General features: G+C 40.0%; 2 protein-coding genes and 1 non-coding gene across 5 annotated transcripts; 2 read left to right on the top strand and 1 right to left on the bottom strand.

Annotated features, from left to right (window-relative positions):
- The first annotated feature begins 25 nt into the window (after positions 1–25).
- On the top strand, positions 26–112 carry trnastop-uca (transfer RNA opal suppressor (anticodon UCA)). The gene has a single exon. It is a non-coding gene; the product is annotated as a tRNA-Sec (tRNA).
- Positions 113–860: 748 nt separating this feature from the next.
- Positions 861–3,670, top strand: mrpl28 (mitochondrial ribosomal protein L28). Its single transcript, XM_061046871.1, has 6 exons — positions 861–1,016; positions 1,742–2,048; positions 2,147–2,299; positions 2,394–2,528; positions 2,631–2,717; positions 3,211–3,670. Exons 2-6 carry the CDS (start codon positions 1,764–1,766, stop codon positions 3,304–3,306), a joined length of 756 nt encoding a protein of 251 aa, XP_060902854.1. The 5' UTR covers positions 861–1,016; positions 1,742–1,763; the 3' UTR covers positions 3,307–3,670.
- A 5,872-nt stretch (positions 3,671–9,542) lies between these two features.
- Positions 9,543–20,553, bottom strand: relb (v-rel avian reticuloendotheliosis viral oncogene homolog B). Of its 3 annotated transcripts, none has more exons than XM_061046868.1 (11): positions 20,254–20,553; positions 19,418–19,438; positions 18,605–18,732; positions 15,030–15,353; positions 13,984–14,150; positions 13,747–13,838; positions 13,495–13,626; positions 13,287–13,391; positions 11,859–12,074; positions 11,705–11,776; positions 9,543–11,213 (listed from the first exon to the last, which is right to left on the bottom strand). In XM_061046868.1, exons 1-11 carry the CDS (start codon positions 20,312–20,314, stop codon positions 10,765–10,767), a joined length of 1,767 nt encoding a protein of 588 aa, XP_060902851.1. In that variant the 5' UTR covers positions 20,315–20,553; the 3' UTR covers positions 9,543–10,764. The 3 variants fall into 3 exon arrangements, with proteins under 3 accessions (XP_060902851.1, XP_060902852.1, XP_060902853.1); XM_061046869.1 differs by having other exon boundaries at positions 9,543–11,210; XM_061046870.1 differs by lacking the exons at positions 18,605–18,732; positions 19,418–19,438; positions 20,254–20,553 and adding an exon at positions 17,066–17,427.
- Between the last annotated feature and the right edge of the window lie 714 nt (positions 20,554–21,267).

Genomic DNA, 21,267 nt, shown 5'->3' with positions numbered 1-21,267 from the left:
TCCGACTGATTCCCTCTTAACAATTGCCCGGATGAGCCTCGGTGGTCCGGGGTGCAGGCTTCAAACCTGTAGCTGCTTAGCGGCAGAGTGGTTCAATTCCACCTTTCGGGCGGATTCGTCTTTCAAAGAGAGACTGAATACTCTCAGGACAATGACGTCATCATCTTCTCACGAGCTGTAACTATCCATGTCGTGTTTTGGGCTGATTGCAATGTCCACCATGTTGATGCGTACTCATTAACAGCAAAACAATGACAAACATTTTAATATTTTCTCTTTCTCAGAACCACAAAATGTCCCGACTACTTCCTGTCACGTTTTTCTTCTCACTCCTACAATAAAGGTTTTAAAATTACCCAAAGAAAAAAAAAGTTCTTCTGCGTTTTTTTGTTTTTGTTTTCATCTTTTGAATAATAATTGTTGAACTAATTTACTTTATATTATAAAATATTTGGATTTATGGTTTACTTGTGCAATTTCGTTATCTGCATTAGCCAACACCTGAGTGACAACTCATTTATAACTCACCTTGAATTCAACTTGCACCATCTGCTAAATATAATGTTTGTTTTAATGTAAGACTGTATGAAGAGTCACCAAACTAAAAAAAAACATGAAAATGAATAGTCAGAGGTAGTGGTAGCATTTACCTGGTAAACTTGTTTAATACTTATTTACAAAAAAAATCATGATATTCAGTTACCACAAATGTGAAGAGAGCCGTAATTATACTTATAAAAGAGAGAATGTTTGGTAAATACAGAAAGAGCATATCACAAATCCACATCCGCTTTTGCAGTGAAAATAAATGATTGACAGCCCGTAAAAGCCAATCATTGCTGGAGAGTTCTTGTCAGCCAATCACAGACGTCGTTGGAGGCGGGTTTATGAAAGCGGAAACCAGCCTGGGCAGTAGAGGATGCATGTTGTCCTTGCCTGCCTTATTTAGGCTAACTTGGATTAAAATCGGTCCCTGTACTTGGTGGTGGTCATCTTTTTTTTTTCCTTTTTAAAGGGTAAGGGAGGCGTGTACGTTTTCTCAACCGCGTATCAAACTCGTAGAGTCTTATATTATTATATTATATATTATATTATATCTGTGTTATTGGCCTGTGCCACTTAGCATGCTGCTAACAGGCAACTTTATGGAAGGAATACACTTCAGTGTATGTCAGTAAATCAATCTTCAGAAATCTAAATGACTTGTTTGTTAATAATTGTAACAATAGTGATGGTTATGTGCATTATTAAATTAAAAAAAATGAAATGTTAAGAGGTCAAAGGTTGCTCTTGCAGTCTAAGGCCTTCTGTCACAATCATTAATACTTCTGATGTAAAGCTTTCATGTTATCTTAAATTATAGTTTTTAATCTTTATTCATTTAGGTTCTTCAATCAATCAAATAAAATGCATTCAGGGTTTCAGGGTTGTAATAGATAGAATGTGAACCTGGGTAATATAAATTGTTGTTATGTGTTTTTCAGTGTTTCAGATGACATTAAAGTCTGTACTATTTTAAAGAATGAGAACCTGCGGAAAGATGGAAACAACAATAATAATAACAACTTGTCAAAATAAGTTCAGAAAGGATTTCAGGCTTCATCTCGGGAACAAACTTTTTAGTGTTTATCAAAAACATTTAGTGCATGTGAAAGAAAAGTGTAGCTCTTGCAGAAAACGTTTAATGATGATTTTAGTCGGTTTATAATGAAGTTTTTTCTTTCCTTATTCTCTCTTCCAGGTTGACTTTAAAAGAGTCTGTTATGCCTCTTTTTAAATACTCACCCAAAATCTGGGATGCCCTGAAACTGAAGCAGGGCATCCATGCTCGCCTTCCCAAACATTACCTCAAGTCCCTCGAGCAGAAAGAACCCGCCCCTGTCCACTGGAGGCCGTTGGGAGTCCAGTACCGAGCTAACCCAAACACAGGGCAGAAGGAACGGGTGCAGGATGTCCCGATCCCCATCTTCTACCCCCCGCCCTCCCAAGACGGCCTGTGGGGAGGAGAGGGCTTGATATCGGGTTTCAGATACGCCAACGGTGACAAAGTGAGTCCGTGAAGATGCTTTTCTTCTGTCAGTTCATACGACGGTGTTGACGTTGCATAGCTTTATTCATCACTCTTCCTAACTGTCTGTGTCTGTAGCTGTCGACTCGTCTGAGAAAGACCTGGAAACCCCAGCTGTTCAAGAGGGAGTTGTACAGCGAGATCCTCGACCACAAGTTTACCATCACCGTCACAGCACGCACTCTGGACCTCGTCGACGCTGCCTATGGATTTGACTTTTACATTCTTAAAGTAAGAAACAAACTACCTCGCTGTATCTAAATGACCACCTATAGTTTTTCCCCCCCTGACATTTATTACACTACCTTCTCTTTACTTTGATTAGACAACAAAAGAAGACCTTAACTCCAAGCTGGGGATGGACCTGAAGAGGGCGATGCTGCTACGCCTGGCACGCAAAGACACAGAGCTTTACCCCGATGACTCGGTGAAGAGAGAGACGGTTTACAACAAATACAAGGTAGCTGGGATGCGTTCAGAGTCATTTCTAAAGCTGGATATTTACTGTAAAAGAGAGGGGTTTAAAATACAATACTGGGCTTCTCTTTGTCTTTGTGAGCAGCAGTTTGAGATCCCAGAGGAGGAGGCGGAGTGGTTTGGTCTGAGCCTGGAGGAAGCCGTGGAGAAACAGAGGCAGCTTGAGTACAAGGTAAGAGAGTCCTAAAGCTCACCTCACTCTAAACTCTATTTTTAGAAGTTTGTCCTCATAAGAATACAAAGATGCATTGCTCATCTTTAGTATGCCAAGAACATTTATAAGAACCTTAAGAAAGAGAAAAGATAGAGCTTTCATGTAAAATGTGTGACATTTTCGGGCTGAACGCTAACAACACTTTATTTTTCACCCTGACTTTTCATTTAATTTTTCACGCCGACCCCTGGTTGGTAAATTTCCGTGTGAAGTCTGGGTGAAGCCGATGCGAGAACGCAGCGTGAAATATTCAGCAATATGTTTTCTTTTCCCCAGTATGCTCTTCTCTGCTCTTTTTGGTGATGCGGTGAATTTGTCAAACTACGCAGTGCATTAATATAAAGGCCAAAACTTTCATCATAGTGTCAGACTTCGTCCAACATTTCTACGTCATGTCCCGCCTCCTGAGTCTGTCTTGTCTGTGCTGACTCTGTTTTGTTCTGTCCACCAGGAGCCCGAGCCACTCTTTAAGGCCTGTGTGGACGAGTTGGTGGAGGAGCTGCAAATCCAAAAGCTCTCGGAACCTCACCTCATAGAGAAGGAGTAAAGCGCTGAACTGTTTTTGCAGCAGCAGAAGATTTTTCAGACTGAGAAATGGAGTTTAACTGTCAGGCTTCTCCAGAAGGTGGTGGGCGTCACATTTTCAGTTTGGTTCCGCTCACCTGGGAGAACTTTCTGCAGTTTCAAACTTAATTTCCATCTGGGAGCAACGCAAGCGTGGAAGTGACACAAATGAAGAGGTCCTGTTGGAGTTATACTTATTTATTTCCCTCTAAGATACACACATGACGGATATTGTAGAAATCAAAGGAGGCGTGTCCATCAGTGTAAATACTCCCTGACCAGCTGTGATATCAGGCCCCTCTGTACAGGATGTCTAATCAAATAAATGTGTCTCTTTTTTTCTTAAACTTTGTTTCTGCTCATCTGTTCTCCAATTAGTAAAACAGTAAACAAATCAAATATGATGCAAAGATATAGATCGAACAACCCAGAATAATTAAAATACATCAAATGATCTAATTATCAGCCTGATAAATAAATGCATTATTAGAAGGAAACACATAATAATAAACGGTATTATACCGTCTTCTTCATACTAAATACTTAGCTTTACTTTAGCTACCTCTTTTTTCTGCTTTTCTAAAGTATTTGTGCTCCTACATGTAACCTCTGACGGAGTATTTTAACAGTATTGTGTTACGTTTTCATTAACTTTTGTTGTTGAATGTCAGTATGCGTGTTTCCTGTGTTTCACTACCTTTGAGGTTGTACTGTAAACCCAGAACAAGTAATGTTTCTTATTGCCAACAGATGGAGCTAAAACACTTTCAATTAGTGGATTTTATTTTTACTTTCTTCCTCCGTTTCTCAGAGTCGAATTCTTCAGAGTTAAAGTACAGCAAATTCTTCACATTTTGTCATCTATGCAAAAAAAACAAGCATTTATTCTCATCTGCTCACCTGGATTGTCTGAGTTGAATCCTCTCCAAAATATGTAAAAAGGCTTTAATTGTGTAAGTCATCACATGCAGAGTATTTCTTCAGTCCTTAAAATATAGCCTGTGCATGTTTTATAAAAGCTAAATCCTTTAAACTGTTGAACGTCTTATGTCCACACAAGCCTTTCAGAAATGCCTCGAAAACATAAAGTGTCGTAAGTGCTACCACAGTAACGGTCCTGAAAGTATTCACGAGAGGTTAAAATAAAAATAAAAAAGAGGAGGGGATTTATGATAAAAGAAAACAACCGTTTGTCGCCTGGTTTCACTTTCAACACTTCCTGCTGCGATCTGTGTCAGTTGTATGTGGTGTAGATTTGTGGTTGCCGCGCACTATTATGGAAAGATGGGGAGTCCCGCGGGTGTTGTAACCTAGCAACAGAGGGCAAAATCACCATACAAAGCACCTGTAAACATAAAGCTCCGCTCCTTATATAGACCTGACCTCGGGGTGGAATTACCCTTGAATAAAGTGGCAACAATTAAGAAATAATTCATGTTGACAAAAAAAAAAAAAAAAAAGACTGACACAAACCAAAAGTCAAATATGAACCAGTGACTTTATATGAAGATGAACGACAAGTCTCCAGCTCCTCCCATTGTTGCCAAACAGTTGGGAAAGCCTGGTGGACGCGCGCTATTGACACACATCTGACTTCCCGCTGAACAGCAAAGATCCTCCCAGTACAGAGGTCAGGACAGTCTACATCCTATTCTTGGAGCAGAAACAGACACTCTCAGTTCAGTGACTCTACTCTGCTAATCCGGTTCACACAGCGCCCCAGGGGCTGTCTGTCATGGCGGTTTACCTGTTTATATAGTGTCAAGTAATGAATTGAAACTAAACTTCTAAATAATAACATAAACTGTATTTAAGATAAAATGTACATATATTTAGATTTTCTAGTTTGACCCATATCCCATCTGTTTCCATGGAGGAGGCGGAGCTTATGACTTATACTGCTTCCAGCCAGCATGGGGAGCTCCAAATGTTTTGTCGTCAATGTTATGCAGGCTATAGCCAACGAGAAACACCCAGATGTATACTAGATTGACGGTCATTTTCTAAGTATGATACGAGAGCACACTGGTCAAACCAAACTTCTCCAAAAATACATTGTGGCTCTCAGACTATTCAACGGCAGAGCTCACCAGTCAGCCAACACACGGCGTAAAAATAAAAGGATACATACTCTAAAACTAAATTATATTCAAAGAAAAGCTATCTTAGTTATGAAGTTGTTGTTGTTGAACTGGGATCAATAAAGTAATTCTATTCTATTCTATTTACGGACCAATGGTTGTGCTAGCTTGATGGTAGCTTATCAGATGTAGCTTGGATTGGAAATACATATTTGTTAAAGTCAAGTGACTGTTTGAGTGTATGTAGTCAGCATTACTATTAGAAATGTGTTTTCTGACACTGCCTATATTCTGAACAGATTTAAAAGGTTCCTCTCTTGGCCCCAAGCCAAGCTACAAGTTCTTAACTCTTTACACACTATTTTTATTTCAAAATCTTGACATGGAAAAATGCTACTACCTACATACTTTACAAGGAACAGCTATCATGTCCATTTATAATCAGTCTGTCACTTTACTAATAATATCTCTAGTGACATCCATCTGCAGTCTACAGATGCTTGTCCCTTCTTATTGACTCTTATTTTGCCAGTCTTTCTTTCACCTAGATGTGTGTTTTTTCATCAGTAAGTGATACACAAATGTTATCACCATCTAGTGTGGCTGTGACTTCAGTGAAAGCCCTGGTGTTCATAGAGAACTTGTGTGACTTCATCTGAGATTTGCCAGTGAAAGGTACACCTCTATGGTGGAAAAGGTACTATTCAAATTTCCTGGTGATGTTTCTCCCCATCATCACCACCATCATCACACCACGATTTGAATGTTTCCAACACACAGGGTGACTCAGTACCTCCTTTGGTTATCTCTGTAGTCCCTAAAAAAACACTTCTGCATTTCACACAACAGAACGTTAAGGTGCTGTGTAATAAAGATATATAACTAATATTAACACATTAAAATAAAAACCTCCTGTTATATTAACTGGGTAACTATAATTCAGTTTGTTTTGAAGCTCCTGTGAGGAACTTTGTTTGCATTTTAGTGCCCCCTGTGGACAAAGCAGGAACTCTTAATTCCTTGCTGATAGTGTCCTGTGTGCTGTCAAATTGATCTTTTTAGCTGAATACATAATAAAAGGCTGTTTCTGCAGAATGTTGTTAATTTCCTTTTAAGTCACCTAGCCCCCAGGTGAGGTTTCAGTCACTAAAAATAACTACATAGAAATAATCAATATTTACACTGATGTTCTTGTTTGATTTTAACTTCAAGATTCAAGATTCCAGATTTGTATTTGTCACATGCTCATACAGATGTGCAGTGAACTGTAAGGACTGTTCCGCAAGGCCATGCAATAAACACTCAAATTACTAATACACATACATACAGTAAAATAGAATATAATGTAAAAAATAAAAAAAGAATTATTTGAATGTACAAAATGTAAAATATAGAATAATGTAAACAGTGTAAAGTGTCAGTGTGTAAAGTGTCCAGGGTGTCAAAGTGCAGATTGGTGTGTGTGGTGTGTGTGCATCATGTAATCACAGTTCTGTTTTGTTTTTAACTGAGGAGAGTGGAGTTTACAGTCCGGACAGCCCGAGGAAAGAAGCTCTTCCTGAGTCTTTCTGTGTTCGCCTTGATGTGTCAAAGGCGCCTGCCCACATCGACGTACAACTTTTTGACTTGTTTAATCTCATAACATTAAATTGACCAAACAAAGCCCCCCCCCCCCCCCCCCCCCTTGATTAATGTCTGTCTGACTAATCCTCATTCAGTGAATGATGTTTCTTCAGTCTGTGGAAAAGTGGTCCAAACGCCTGGCACATGAATTAAGTAAAAAAAAAAAAAACTGCCCCTGAAATAATGTATTTGAGATTTGAGTGGCATGTGCTTTTGACTGTCGACCTCCATGTGACTCTTTTTTTGTGCCTGTGTCCTTTTAAACTACTTCGCTTTCTAATGAGCACTCTCATCATGGGAATTAACCTTTCATGACCATGACGTGGTTTGAGTTCAGAGACGTCTTCGATCACGTTTATTAATCTCACGGCAAACACATTCCATTTCAAAGGTGCTGCTATACTTAATGACGCCATTTTACTGCAGATCATAAACCTCTCTTCAAAGGAATGGTTCGGCATTTTTATAACTGCACTTTCTTCCTGAGAAAATCGATACCGCTCTCATGTTTGGGTCTTTCCAAAAAGGTAATAAAATCCGCCTCCAGGACATAAAGAGGTCACTGATTAACGTGTGCTTTTTTTTTTGTTTTATTCTACCAGTGCTAAAACAGGGAGTGGTTTGTAGACCGTGCCATGCTGTTCTCCTTTTTTCCAGTTATGATAAGTAGCTGCTGAACCAGTTAAATATTTAGGGTACAGTACAGAGATGAGAGTGTTTAATATTAACCTTTCGTGTCATGCTTAATAATAATATGGGCATGTGTGAGAAAAATGTCACTCTGTTACTTTAAATAGAAATGATGATACCTCCTGCTTCTGTTTACATCTTGGAGCAAGACGTTATCATTAAGAAAGTGTACACAAGTGGTCATCAACTCAAATAAGAAAATTAAGAAATTAGTAATGATTATACTCCTGAAGTTTCCAAATACATCCTGTGGCCATTACAATTGGGCTTCAGCTAAGATCAGGTAAAACAATTCTCTGAATGACAATATAAGTCTTCTTTAAACCTCTTATTTTCCTGCCTTTAGAAGAGATGCTGACCATTTGTTAGAAATGAGCCTGTGCACATGTCCAGGCAAGTATTACCGGTGAGGAATGATGGTACCATTTACAGGAAATGGTGTCTTTCTCTGTGTGTACTCTAGATAAAAGGTCTTGGACACGAGCCCAGTGTGGAGTTTCCCAGTTGTTAGGAGGCTGTTCAGATCAAGTCAACAGCGACGGGGCAGAGCCAGAAAAGGTAACACCTGCTGTAAATAATACACACCCAGCAGCAGCACATGGAGGGTGACCAACCGAGCAGATGGACTGACAAGCTGAAGTCATTGTTTGTTTTTCTGCTCATTAAAAACAGGTTTGTGGGCTTTAAAAGCTTGTGCACAACGACACTTAGTAGAGGTTAAACAATGGTCCACATAAAGGTAAAAATTGTTCAGCATTTGTGGGTGCAAGTTACTTAAAATGTGGGTATTTGTTTATATTTTTTGTTTTAGGTAATTTTAACAGTATCTTTGTAATGTTTAAGAGTCCAAAAATCTTAATCAGCCAGGTCTTTAGACATTCTTAATAGATGCCTCTCCACTGTCGTCTAATATTGTATAGGACAAACTATTAATATAATCTTTTTTTTTCCAGATTTTTGCAACCCTGTAGACACAGTGGAATGTCTTTGCTGATCTTGTCCTGTACTTGTGTAATTAGTGTTTTCTGACACCAACATTCAAATATATTTGTCATGAAAGAAATGCCTGTTTCTTCAGCCTCTGACAACTTCCCCTTGGCAGTGGCCACAGGCATTAAAAATTACTCAATCGAAAAAGTCAAGCGTGTCCCTGATGGTCTCATTTGCCTTTGTAGGCTGTATAAATGCACCACTAGTTTCAGTCTGTTTCGTAACCAGCTGAAAACTCCGCACAGTGGTTTTAAGGTTATAATCCTTGACCCTAAAAAAAAAAAAAAAAATCGAGCCAGCATGTGCTTTTTTTAAATCATGGCCACTTGACATGAAAGCCACGATAAAGAGGAAACTGAATGTGTATAAATCTATGAAGATTGCTGATGTAGCATTATACAAGTTTCCCATCATGTAAGCATGAGATCAGAAAAACACCTCAGCAGTGAACTTCAGAAGGAGAAGTTGAGAATTTTGTTTTTGCCTGGATTACTGAAAAAAATGCAAGAGGAAAATATTTAAGAGACGTGACTATATAACAACAGAGGACATTATCGCTGAAGTGTTTCTCTCTAATTCCTTGGGCATACGAGTCATTCAAAACCGGTTTGTCTTGTGACATCGCTGACCTTTAAAGCTCACATGTGAAAAGCATGAAATTATCTTCTTGTGGTTGCCAAGACTCAGTGCTTGAGGAGGGCAGGAGTGAAGGCAGAACAATGGTTACATTCAGAGGTGACTTTTTCCATTGATGTTGTCACTCGACAATCCGTTTGTTTCCTCTTGAATGATTAAAAAAACATTAGTCAGTTTCGAAGGAAATAAGGACAAGACAGAAATTACACAGACATTTTAATTATTATTTTAAAACATTGAGACAGTGCTGTGGCGAGGGACGGGCTTCACTTATGACGAAAGTGAAACTACAGAACAAAAGGTACTGACACACAGAGATATGTATACAAGCAGAACTGGTTTCTATTGCATTTTAGCAGATTAAACATTAAACAAGCCAGCTGGTGCGACGGTAAACAATGAAAATGAACAAACCAGAGCTCCGAAAAACAAATATGAAACTACTGTCCTTATGAACATTTTTGTGTTTTGAATTCCTTCTACACTGCAGACATTTTCTATTAGGAAGTGCATCTGTTTCCCATAAATCATGCTGGAACAAATAAAACACACCTAAAACAAACATTACATAACAGGTACTTCAGTCTTATTTCACTTATGATTTACAGAAACAGCAATTAATGTAAGTTTGTCTGTTGTGGTCCCTGATTTAATGTCCATAACTTATCTTTTAAAGTTCCACGCTGACACTGAAAATCACTTTCTGACTTTAAGCCCTTGGTCAGTATTTACTAACGCTAACATGTAATTAATGGTTAAAGCCTCGACCAGCAAGGTGTATGCACAATGATTAAGATTTTGCGTTGGTAAGAGGGCAACAGTGCAGAGTTCAAAGCCTCTGGAGATGGCCTTTTAGCTTTACAAGTCAATGTAACTATGTTTGGCTCTATATTCAGGAAGGTAATAGAAAATTATTGACCTTTTGAGAAACATGGGAACAGGCTTTCCAGCTGAGAAGTTGATTTGTTGATTGAAACCTCTTTTGTACACTTAATATGTTGCTGAAGCTAGCAGATGGTTAGCTTAGCCTAGCAAGAGATTGGTCACAAAAAAGACAGCTACTAGCTCAGTAATTGACATGTTTCATAGTACAAAATGTCATGTGTAAAAGCTTCACGTCAGGGTGGATTAAGTGCATTTCTTTGCATGAAGCAGTTACTTTCCTAACTGGGGCGTCAAGTTGACATCAGAACTCCAGGAAGTCATCGAACCCAATCATGAAATCATAAGAAAATAAGGTAGGAAGACTGTTAATCACTGTACAGAAGAAGGCTAGCTGTTTCCCCGATTCCCGTCTTGGAGCAAAGCTAAGCTTCTTATTTACACTGTGGACAAAAGAGAGGAATCAATCCTCTCATTCTTAAGTGGTGGGTTAGGGTAAGGGTTGTGTAAGTGCTACATGATCCTGACCATCTCCGCCCTCATAGCTCGTCTTCTGTCTTCACATGAACAATGTCTGTGGGGGTGTCCTGTGCGTTGGTCTGTGGGGTCTGGCTTTCATTGACGAGCATATTGAACTGCCAGTCGCTGTAATGGGAAAAGTCCTGAACATATGAGACGAAGTTCTGATTAAAGTTCACATCCATGTTGCCAAACATGGCGTTGACATCAGGCACCTGCTCAAAGCTGGAGAGCACAGACGAGGTGAGGGTTGGGTCAGATAATATTTCCTTTAATGCAGGGTTTTCTAGCAGCTCATTGAGGATGGCTGAGGCATCGTTGTCAGTGTTTGAGTCCTGCGGCTCGTTGAAACACATTTCCACCGAGGTTGCAGCTCCAGGCTGGGCGGCACGGAGCCGATCATCTGGAGGCATCATGGTCGGAGGCTGTGGGAAGGGGAAGGGCTGCTCTGCTGCAGGTGCACTTTCTGCTGCAGGAGAGGAAACAGATTAGGTTACTGAAAAAAAAAATGTACACCAGTTCCAAACATGATGAAAGAGCAGTTATTAGGAACTTTACACATCAGTGGATCACGACATGTGATTCTTGCAACTTGCACCAACGTATCATTTACCCGGCGCCCCCCTCAGTCATCTAACTTCTTCATTCCTAACAGCGCATTCCAGTTCCCTCTGCACCTCCTGCTCTCAGATGATACAGAGGAATGTCTGCACCTCTGCGGTCGTCCATGGCACAGTGCTAAGTGTGCTGACATTTTCTCAAAAAAAATAAAATAAAACATCAGCCTCGAAATTAGTCTCTACAAAATCCACGAGATATTTGAACATTGTGCGTTCAGTGTTTGTGCTTTATTTATTATGAAGTTTAATAAACTGAACCAGTTGAGCTCTGATCGGCCTCAACATAGAAATAGAAAGCAGGAATAAAGAAACAAAAAAATACACATTGTTTTGTCCTCACCTGTTGCACAAGGCTTGTCTCTGAAGCTGATGTCTGACTTTATCTTTCTCTTCCGCTTCACCTCATATGGATCTGACGTGAGGACAGAAATATTTCGGTTATCCTCCTTGAAACCAAGAAACATTAAATTCAACTCACAGACGGGACATCTCACCTGGGTTGTGTGGCAGGTACGTGAAGGAAACTGGCTCACTCTCCATCTGGTCGGAGAGGCGACGGAGGGACATGTTGACTTCCACCTCCTCTGTGATGTTCTGGTCCTGGTAAGGTGGAGTCTTAAACACAATGGCGATCTGCCGGTGCACATCAGTCTGTGCAAACTCACCGCTCGCCTTCCACGACCCTCGCCTTAAGATGATCTCTATGTCGTCTTCGATCATCAGAAAAATGTAAAGGGTTAATGCCAAAGCCGAGAATACAGGGTTAATCTGATCCTCATTTTTATGTTTTTAAAGTAAAAATTCAACAAAGCCAGCGCTTTTCATCAGCTATATAACAAACATCATTTCATAAATGAGTTTCTAAAGCAGCACAGGGTAACTAAAAGATATGGGACATGGGAGAACAGCTGATGCTCAATAAACCACAGACTGTAATAACCATAGACATAGGGCCTGATTCACTAAAGGTCTGCGTGTCTTAAAACGTGTGCAAACCAGCAAAAAATGTGCTATCTGATCTACTAACAGTGAGGATTGCGTCTTTCATATGAGCAAAACAACACGCATTGTCCATTTAGTATGTTTGCCTTAATGAATATGCAGTATGGGGCGTTTCTGCCCTAGCGTGCAAAATACTGGGAGGAGAAAATGCAAAGAACTGAAGTTAGTACACGCATTGCGATTTACATGGCAAAAATTGCGGTGATTGTGACGGTGTCTGTATTTAACACCTTTGAAAAGAACGTGCTAATCCAGGAGACCAGCGTTACGCGCAACAGGCTGCTGTTATTGAAGTTAGGAGACATAAGCACAATCAAAGAAGGCATACAGATCGCGTTATTCCCCAAGCATGTTAATATGTTTGGAATGACAGCAGGAAACACACTGTCCCTGTCAAAATAAACAAATAAATAAATAAACACCATGATTAAACTATATTGTTGCGTATTTTTAGCCAACAAAACTGAACATTCACAGCCTCTGCATTTGAATGAATATCTAAAATTGACATTTATTTCTTCCTATTTCCCTCATTTCGCCAACATTATATTTTAAACTGTGGATTTCCTTTTTCTCGGGCTGCGCGTCTCTCCCCCAGCTCGCCCCCTCTGGTGCGCTCCTCTCCATAGTGCGCGCGTCTCCTCCCTCTACAGCCCGCTGCTGCTACGCTTGGATGGGGGGGACCTCACCACTGCTTGTACCCCCCTCTTCGATACCTCTTGCCAGAGCATTTATGTCCGATCGGACGCAGCGCTGGCCTGCTGTCTCGTGCGCAACAATGTGCCGAGTGTGTTTATGAAAAATGTTTTGATAGTTATAAAAGATGGTGTGGGAGCTCAGAGAGGGACAGCTGATCACTACACTCTGAATGCATTACATTTATCTACTGTAGTCACCGCTGAGCTTGTGTCTGTGCTTACCTTTCTGCACTTTGTCACACAACATGTAGATCTCTGTCTTGCCCGCGCACGAGCCTCTGTTAAGGTTCAAACAGGTGATTTTCAGCTGTGATGTAGTCGTAGCCTCTGTGGAAAAAGAAAAACATGCAACAATCAGTAGTTGTATTTTTATTTGAGCCGGTTTTATTGTGGTTAACAAGTCTTAGGTGTGTGTTTGGCGAGGTCTTACTCTTGTCATAGATGGGGTTGGATATCACTGGGCTCAGACTGTCTTTCCTGCCGTCGTCCCACTCGAGCTCGCACTGAAAACACAGACGCACAGCGTTCATGTCCATGTCTTCAATGCCCTTGGAGTGGCCAGCTGAGCAGTGGAAAAAAAAAAAACACAAAATCAACCGTGAAGAAAAACACAATATTATTCTTTATCATGAAATGTTTGGAAGCAGGGAGAGGTGATTAACATTGTTAGGGTGCTTCTTACTTTGAAAGGGGTCAATTTTTAGATTTCTTCTCTTCTCAAGTGAAACATCGAGCTCTTTCCTCCTGACACACTGAATACCCAGGTTAGCAAAGCTGCAAAAGGAAAGAGGAAAAAAATGTGTTAGGACATTTTGAATGCTGCATAAAGAAGGAGATAATGTTCAAAAGAACGATGACGATAAGTCTCTGAAAAATACAACACAACGACGTGTTAACAGAAGAGATAAACGAGGTGTACCTGTGACGTCGGCTGCTGTGAGGATGGAGTGTGACCACGCAGATTCCTGTATTGTTGGGGCAGTCTTTACCCACGAGGCAGTGGGGGTGTGGTCGGTGTGGGGGGTCTTTGGTCACCAGGGAAGCGGTGACTGTGACCCTCTTTAAGTGTTCTACGGGACCCTGAATCTGAAAGACAGCAGAAGATAAGAAGAAGAATATAAACACATCATCCCACAGAGCAAATAAAGCAGCACAAAATTCTTGTTTAGTTTATTACTTAGGAAGTGTTGCAACATGGAAATGTAATTATTTTTAACACAGAAATAAGAGGAGAGAGGTCTTGTTCAGAAAAGTGAGAAATGTTGATGAGCTATAGATCAAAATATGCCGCAGATGCTGCCTGAGGAGAATCACTGTGAAGTTACAGTAGCCTTTGAAAATTCTAAATGAAGGAAATAATGTAGATGAGAAAAATGTTCCCAGTGCTCTGCGTATGAAAACTTTGCTCTTCCCATTCCGTAGTTTGCAACTGACACATTTGGAGAGCCATTCTCTATTGATTCCAACTAATGATAAACATTTCCCCATGATTTAAAAATAAGAATCTCACAAGCTGTGCATGAAGAACACGATCAATCAGGCTCATTAAATCCTGATAGTATGCGAGGGTTTGACTTGCATAATTATATTTCACAAATACATATTGCAGAGATCTTTTCACTTAAAAGTCCACACAGGTTTGATATGTAACCCTCATGGTGTGCAGTGTATGTGTTAGTGAATAGGAGTTTGTGTGTGTGTGTGTGTCTGTGTCGTGTTTGTTAGTATGCACACAAGGGGGAATCTGCCCTTCTAAGACCACAATCGAGTTTGGATTTGTGGGGACTTTCTTATTGACTATAACAACCCACATCCTCAGTGCTCCACCCCGCACTCACAGGCTAAGGCGGGGGGGTTCAAGAGTACTCTGCAGACAAATTGAATTGATTGTGGTTAAAACACTCCTAAACTGTCTCAGTAAAAAAAACAAAAAAAAAACCCTTCAACGGTAATGCGTTACCCTACCTCTATGGCAGGCTGAGTCTTGTTGGTTTCAGTGCTGGACGTCCCCAGAATGCTTCCGGCTGAGCGTCCCTCACACTCATAACGAAACCTCATGCCTCTCTCTTTGGGCTCCTCCACCACGACCAGTCTGGGTTTGTCCAGAATCCGCTCAAGCATCTCTGTGTCTGCTCCGCGGTTGGGGGAAGAAATGCAGCCGGAGCTCTTTGAGCCCTGCAAACACGAGGACTCTCGACTCCGCCTGGAGTAACTTGCTCTTTGGGAAGGATGAGCCATCTCTCTGGAGCTGCAGGACTGCTGCACAGGCTGGGGGAAAGGGCAGGCCGACTGTGGAGGAAACACAAGTGACACAACTTCATTGACTGTTTTAATGACACCAAATGGGGTCGACAGCTTCCATAAAAGGTAGAAAAACTATAACACCAAATGAAGAAAACATTAAACAGAGACATAATCTACAGCAGAATGCTCTCACATTCTGCCAGAAATGTCATAATCATCATTTCATTGTCCTTTTAACACCGTTCTAAAACGATGACGCATAATACACACAGACTGTCGTATCTCAGTGTTTACATCAACAACAGTCAGAATCGTCTGTCTTTCTCAGCAAGGTTTTTAACACGCTCCTTTACAAACAGACCTCCATCAAGTCAGACTGGCTAAAACGGGTCGCAAATTATCAGACCTTTAAGCTGTAAGAATACCCACAATGTCTAAAAGTGATGCTTGGACACTTAACTAGCTACACCGCTACGTTCATCTGATAGCGGGCTACATTTCAGGTTATGATTTTACAGAACAAAGTGGTGACCTTGTTTAGGGAGTCTTTTTAAGATGTATCAAGGAGTTGCTAAACCTTCTTGCTTGTGACCCCTTTGAAAAACTGAATCTAGTTTCGGGTCCCCGGTCATTTATCAGACGCCTGTTAGCAGTTCAACCAAAGAGTCATTTCACTCTTTGAGCCTCGAATGTTTCACACAAAAACAGCCAATACTGAAGAACATGACAGTTCAAAACACATACAAACTACTTCTTATGACCTCATTATGTATCTCAAACCTCCTCGTCATTATCTGGTGTCCCTAAATCATCAATAAGTAGAGGTTTACCAAATGGTATAAAACTTTTTTTAAAGAAGCTAAACTTTACCCGGCTTCAATTTCAAAGTAGAAATCTGTTGTTTTTTACAATTCGTATGAACAATACATGAGTAATTTAAATTTAAACCTAAAGTCCATTAGAAATCAAATGTATTATTAATAATATGATTATTATTATAGTGTGGCTGGTTGTCTGTCTCTATATGTCAGCTCTGTGACTGACTGGCGACCAGTCCAGGGTGTGACCCCGCCTCTCGCCCAATGACAGCTGAGTTCGGCTTCAATAATTATTGAATAATATAAGATGTATTCTATTGTGCATCATATTTTATTGTATGGTATGGTAGTAACTATATGGTACCATACCATAGTTTACCAAATGTATTCATTTAACAATCACAAGACATTTATTAAGTATTCAGTACTTTCAGTATATTTCACTGATAATCCTCGACTTTGAAAACTGATATTTTTACTGAAGAGAGAAAGCTCTGTCACTAAAGACGACAATTTAACCAAGGAAACTTCCATCAAACATGAACAGCATTCAACAAGGTGCCTGACATCCATTACAGCAGGGGACAACGTAGGTGACTGATTCTGCATCACAGCAGCTTTTAAAAAGAGCCATGTTTTTTTTCTCTCCTTCATACATGTGTTTTCTATCAGTCCACAGAGTTAACCATGTGCTCTTCTGACTCCTCCTCTTGCATTTTCATGTCTCATTTTTACGTTACACCACAGACCATCTATCTTTTCCATTCCTGAAGAACGTAATCTCTCTCTTCTCTCGATCAGCCCAGTCACATGCGTTAATGTGTTGTAAAAGAAATTTTAAAAAAAGTATCACAAGCACAATGTTTAACCTCATAAAAAAACCTACACACCTTCAGTTGAGCTCTATTTGAGGCAAAAGTTTAACAATTGTTTACTAACCAAACCTGCAGAGAGCAAAGAAGTTCAGATCTTCTGGTGTTGCCGTTAATCAGTCTCAGAGTTCATTAAAACTCAGCTCCAGGGTGATGCCTCTGCATGAGATCATGATTCATCATATCCTGTCGAGCCTCAGCTTTCTGCTGTCAAGGAGATCATGTGTCTGCGAGCATGTTAGCCTGGGCTTTTCTGTTAGCCTTAAAGTCTCCAGAGCTAAACAAAAGCCAGGCCGAAACCAGCCAGAGAACAGGAAGCAGGAAGAGCCAAAAGTGACGTGGATCGACCAATCAGAGAAGCCGAGCAGGACGAAGAATGTGACCCCTCAACCCCCAGTAGGTTTGGCTAGTAAACAGAAAGGACGTCAAACTGAAAGTAGGAGTCAGATTACATCTCTCTCTCTCTCTTCTCCTTCTTCTCCTCCTCCTGCTCTTCCTCCTCCTCCTCTTCCTCCTCCCTCTCTCTCAGTCTCCTCCTATACAAAGACATGCTGAGGAGGTGTGTGAGCCTCTCTTACATGCCTCAAAGACTGTACTTACACCCAAATGTAGCACTTTCTAGTGCATATTAAAGACATAATAAAGAGTTTCAGCAGTCTGTTTGTGCATGACTGTTTTGATTATTACCCGTCTGTGCGGGCTGCAGCGTCACTGCAGTCTTATCAGATTACCCCCGCTCCTGATCTGCCTTCTAACAGTAAACCACGTACTCTGTACAAAACCAAAACAACTAACCATGTCCATGCTTCACATGTGCTACGCTGCACTTTCTGTCAGCAACATCTGGTCTTTTAAAAATTTGAAGCTGCGATCTTCTCTTGTTACATCCCGCAGAGAGGAAGACAAACTGAAGCTCTCTTTGCTGTTGTGTTTCATGTTTACAATATTTCAGAAGTTACACGAGGCGACAAGTGTCCATGGACAAGTGTCCATGCTTGTATGAATAAATATTTATGCATTGAAAGTTTTTTATTTAATGATGCAACAATTAACGACAGGTGTGCATGCTGTTTTGATTAACTATTAACTGTTAAGCCTCTCAAATGTCAGATCATCTTTTTTTTAAATTGCAAAGTATCATCATGGAATTGCTTGTTGACTGACAAAAAAAAAAAAAAAAAAAAAAATATTCAATTAAAATATTTAATTTATTTATAAAAAGAAGCAAATTGTCAGATTCTGGAATATTTTTGTCACATCTGAATAAACTGAAACAGTTAAAGAAGATTTTTTTTAAATAGTTTATGAATTCTCTGAAACTTTGCAGATAAGTATAGACTTTCTTCATCAGTTCGATCTAGTCTGATTTATCTAAGATGGGGAAAGAGAGAAGGCTTGAATATATTTAATCTCTAAAACGAACCCTTTCTTTTGTTTTGAGAAAAGTGGTCACCTTCATGCTCCCCGAGTGAGGCCAGCAGTCATCATGTAGGAAACTGCTTACAGAGTCAGACCCCACATTAGACCACAGCAACACAAATGACTACACTGGAACTAATGTTTAATATCAGTATAAGAACATGCCCAGTGATGTTTTCCCACACACCTGACATGTTGTTCCTCTGGGCACCAGCCTGGGCTGTTGGACCCCCGGGTGGTCAGAGAGGTCAGCAGGAGGCCGAGGGGGTCCAGGGAGGGGGGGTGCATACTCTGTGATGATTTCTTGTATGAGGTCTGCCAATAAACAAATACACATATTAACTTTACAGGACAGGTAAAACTGCACTACGGGCACTATATTACTGTCGATGCCACATAACAACTGAGCTAATGTCAAACAAGAAAAACAAACGCCTCATGGATTTTTTTTTTTAATGTATGTACTTATGATTTATATCTCCAGAGGTTTAAGTTTCTCACACATGCTAGCTAAACAAAGAAAGTGGTTCCTCTTCTCTGGCTCCAGAATAGAAAAAATAACTAAAACAGTCATTAAAATCGTCAACAATTCATCCGTTAACCATCTGCTGAAGAATGAATCAACATTTTTGATAATCAAGTAAAAAATTATATAGTCAAATGTGAAAAAACAGAAATATAATAAATAAAAAATAGACTAGTGATGATAACTAATTCAAATATGTTGAAGCCTTTAATGCACTATATGATACAATGAATGTAAGTAGAAGCATAATAAATCAAAAACTCATACTAATAAATAGTTTTTACTGATCTGTTGCCTGTTATGTTTTGTGTTACACTTCAGTGCCTCCATATTAACCAGAGGCTCTGTGAGAAGCATACAGTACAAGATGAGGAAGCAAATTGTAACCGAGAAGTCAACTTTGCAACAACTCTTAAAAAAAAAAACCCATGCACCACTTTATGTCTCTTGGGAGAAAAAAAAGACGACACTTACCAAAGTCTGACACCTCTGATTCTGTGGGGGGAAACATCGAGAAGCCTACAATTAGTAAACACAGAGTAAACACAGAATAAACACAGAATAAACACAGAGCTTTGTGGATGTAGAAGCTGCACACAGAGCAGAGCAGTGAAGGTTTTATTACAGAGTATCAAATTGTGCTTCCTATTTCCTTAAAGTGCAAATGCAGCGTGTAGTGGTGTTTTTAAGTGATTCTATAGGTTAGTGTTGACATTTTTAATAGGAGATGATTGTCCATCAAGATACACTTTCCCTGAAATCTTTCGAAAATAGAGTACCAGCATTTGCTGCTTATACTCTGACAATGTGGAGTGAGCAGTAGGCTAAATGAATTTAAAGTTATGTTGTTCTGTTTTTAATTATTTGACAGGGGATACGGATAGCCTATGGCCCTATGCTATTGTTTTGCACCATGGTAGATTTTTTCGACAAGGCAGCACATCTCGACAGAACACCGGCGTACTGGTGATTTTCAGTCGTAGTTAACAGATGTAAAAATCGGAAAAGAGTCTCAAATGAATTTAATTCGGAACGCTTTAATGGCATTAAGTTAGAATATCCTCTACTTGTTAAGTGGCATTTGAACCACGACTCGAATCCATAAGCTGTCGTAACGACAACAACAAACGCATTCCGCAGAAAGTCACCGGAGAACACGGTCACTGGTTAAACTAAAACACCGGTCGAGTGTGCGCGCTCAGATGGGTGTTGGCTGCTTACAAATCACATGCCCTGTGATGATGTCAACCCTCAACACACACCAACACAACACACACACACACACATCAAGATTAAAACTAAGCACGTACCAGAGGTCCCGTTGAGCATGTCCATGTCTTTCATTTCATGTGAGGAGTCCTTAGAAACCATAAACTTCGTCTTCGTGTCCAAAACTGGATATCAGGGTTCAGTCTTGTCCGGGGTCCAAATGTTATTCGGTTGTAGAGAACAGCTCAGGTAAAAACTGACCAGGTTGTAGCCAAGCTCAGGGAGTTGTATCAACCCGTGGCAGGCTGCTTAACAGCGTTATTGCCATGTGTTGAATGTCTAAAGAGAGGGTTGCTTCGCGTTTGAGTTTCCATAACAGCCTCGCTCTGATAGGCTGATTCTGGGCGTGGAAATCCCCTCGACATGGCGTCATCGCTCAACCTGAAGCCCCTCCCCCTTCAGAACTGCAGGTAGACTACCTCAAAAATAAATATTAATAAGAGCTACGGAAAGTCAAAACCGAGTCTTTTTCACAAAGTAATGACTAAGTACATTTAAAACAATGAGAAACTTTCTCAAAATAATAACTTATGAATAACATAAGTAAATAATATTGCCTCTAAAAATAAGGGTATACTACCCAGAATGAATGGGGTACTTATGATCTTATTAAGAAATTACTAATTATATAAAGATAAAAAAGACATATTTAGAGTTTTCCTTTATATAGCCTAGACTTTTTTTTTTTTTCCATTTTAATACCGCAAAAAATATTGTCCTCCTCAATTTGTTTATCATGTTTCACACTTGACTTTACTGCAGAAATTGCCAGTTATTTAAATGAGGCTTCATCACATAACCACACACACACACACACACACACACACACACACACACACACACCACATAAAACTTTGCAAACTAAATCCAAGCCAGTCTCAGCCAGAGGAAAATAAATGAAATGTCTGCTGGTTACATCATCATCCCGATGCAGATCAGATAAACTCTAGATCTGGAAATTCCTGATTTCATAGTAAATAAATGATGATGTCAAAGTGCCCAATGACCGCTCTGCACGTTTGGTAACCGCCCCTAATAAAGGACGTATCCCAAAC

This window comes from Labrus mixtus, chromosome 9 (assembly GCF_963584025.1).
Source record: "Labrus mixtus chromosome 9, fLabMix1.1, whole genome shotgun sequence".
NCBI classification, from domain to species: domain Eukaryota; kingdom Metazoa; phylum Chordata; class Actinopteri; order Labriformes; family Labridae; genus Labrus; species Labrus mixtus.
Note: the sequence above shows the minus strand (reverse complement) of the source record. Positions and strands in the feature narration are given on the sequence as shown.

Coding starts and splice junctions, on each gene's coding strand:
- mrpl28 (XM_061046871.1), top strand. CDS start 1,764: ATGCCTCTTTTTAAATACTCACCCAAAATCTGGGATGCCCTGAAACTG. Junction 2,049..2,146: donor GATACGCCAACGGTGACAAA/GTGAGTCCGTGA, acceptor CTGTGTCTGTAG/CTGTCGACTCGTCTGAGAAA. Junction 2,529..2,630: donor CGGTTTACAACAAATACAAG/GTAGCTGGGATG, acceptor CTTTGTGAGCAG/CAGTTTGAGATCCCAGAGGA.
- relb (XM_061046868.1), bottom strand. CDS start 20,314: ATGGTTTCTAAGGACTCCTCACATGAAATGAAAGACATGGACATGCTC. Junction 13,392..13,494: donor CAACCCCATCTATGACAAGA/GTAAGACCTCGC, acceptor CTTTTTCCACAG/AGGCTACGACTACATCACAG. Junction 12,075..13,286: donor GTGTGACAAAGTGCAGAAAG/GTAAGCACAGAC, acceptor TGATGATCGAAG/ACGACATAGAGATCATCTTA.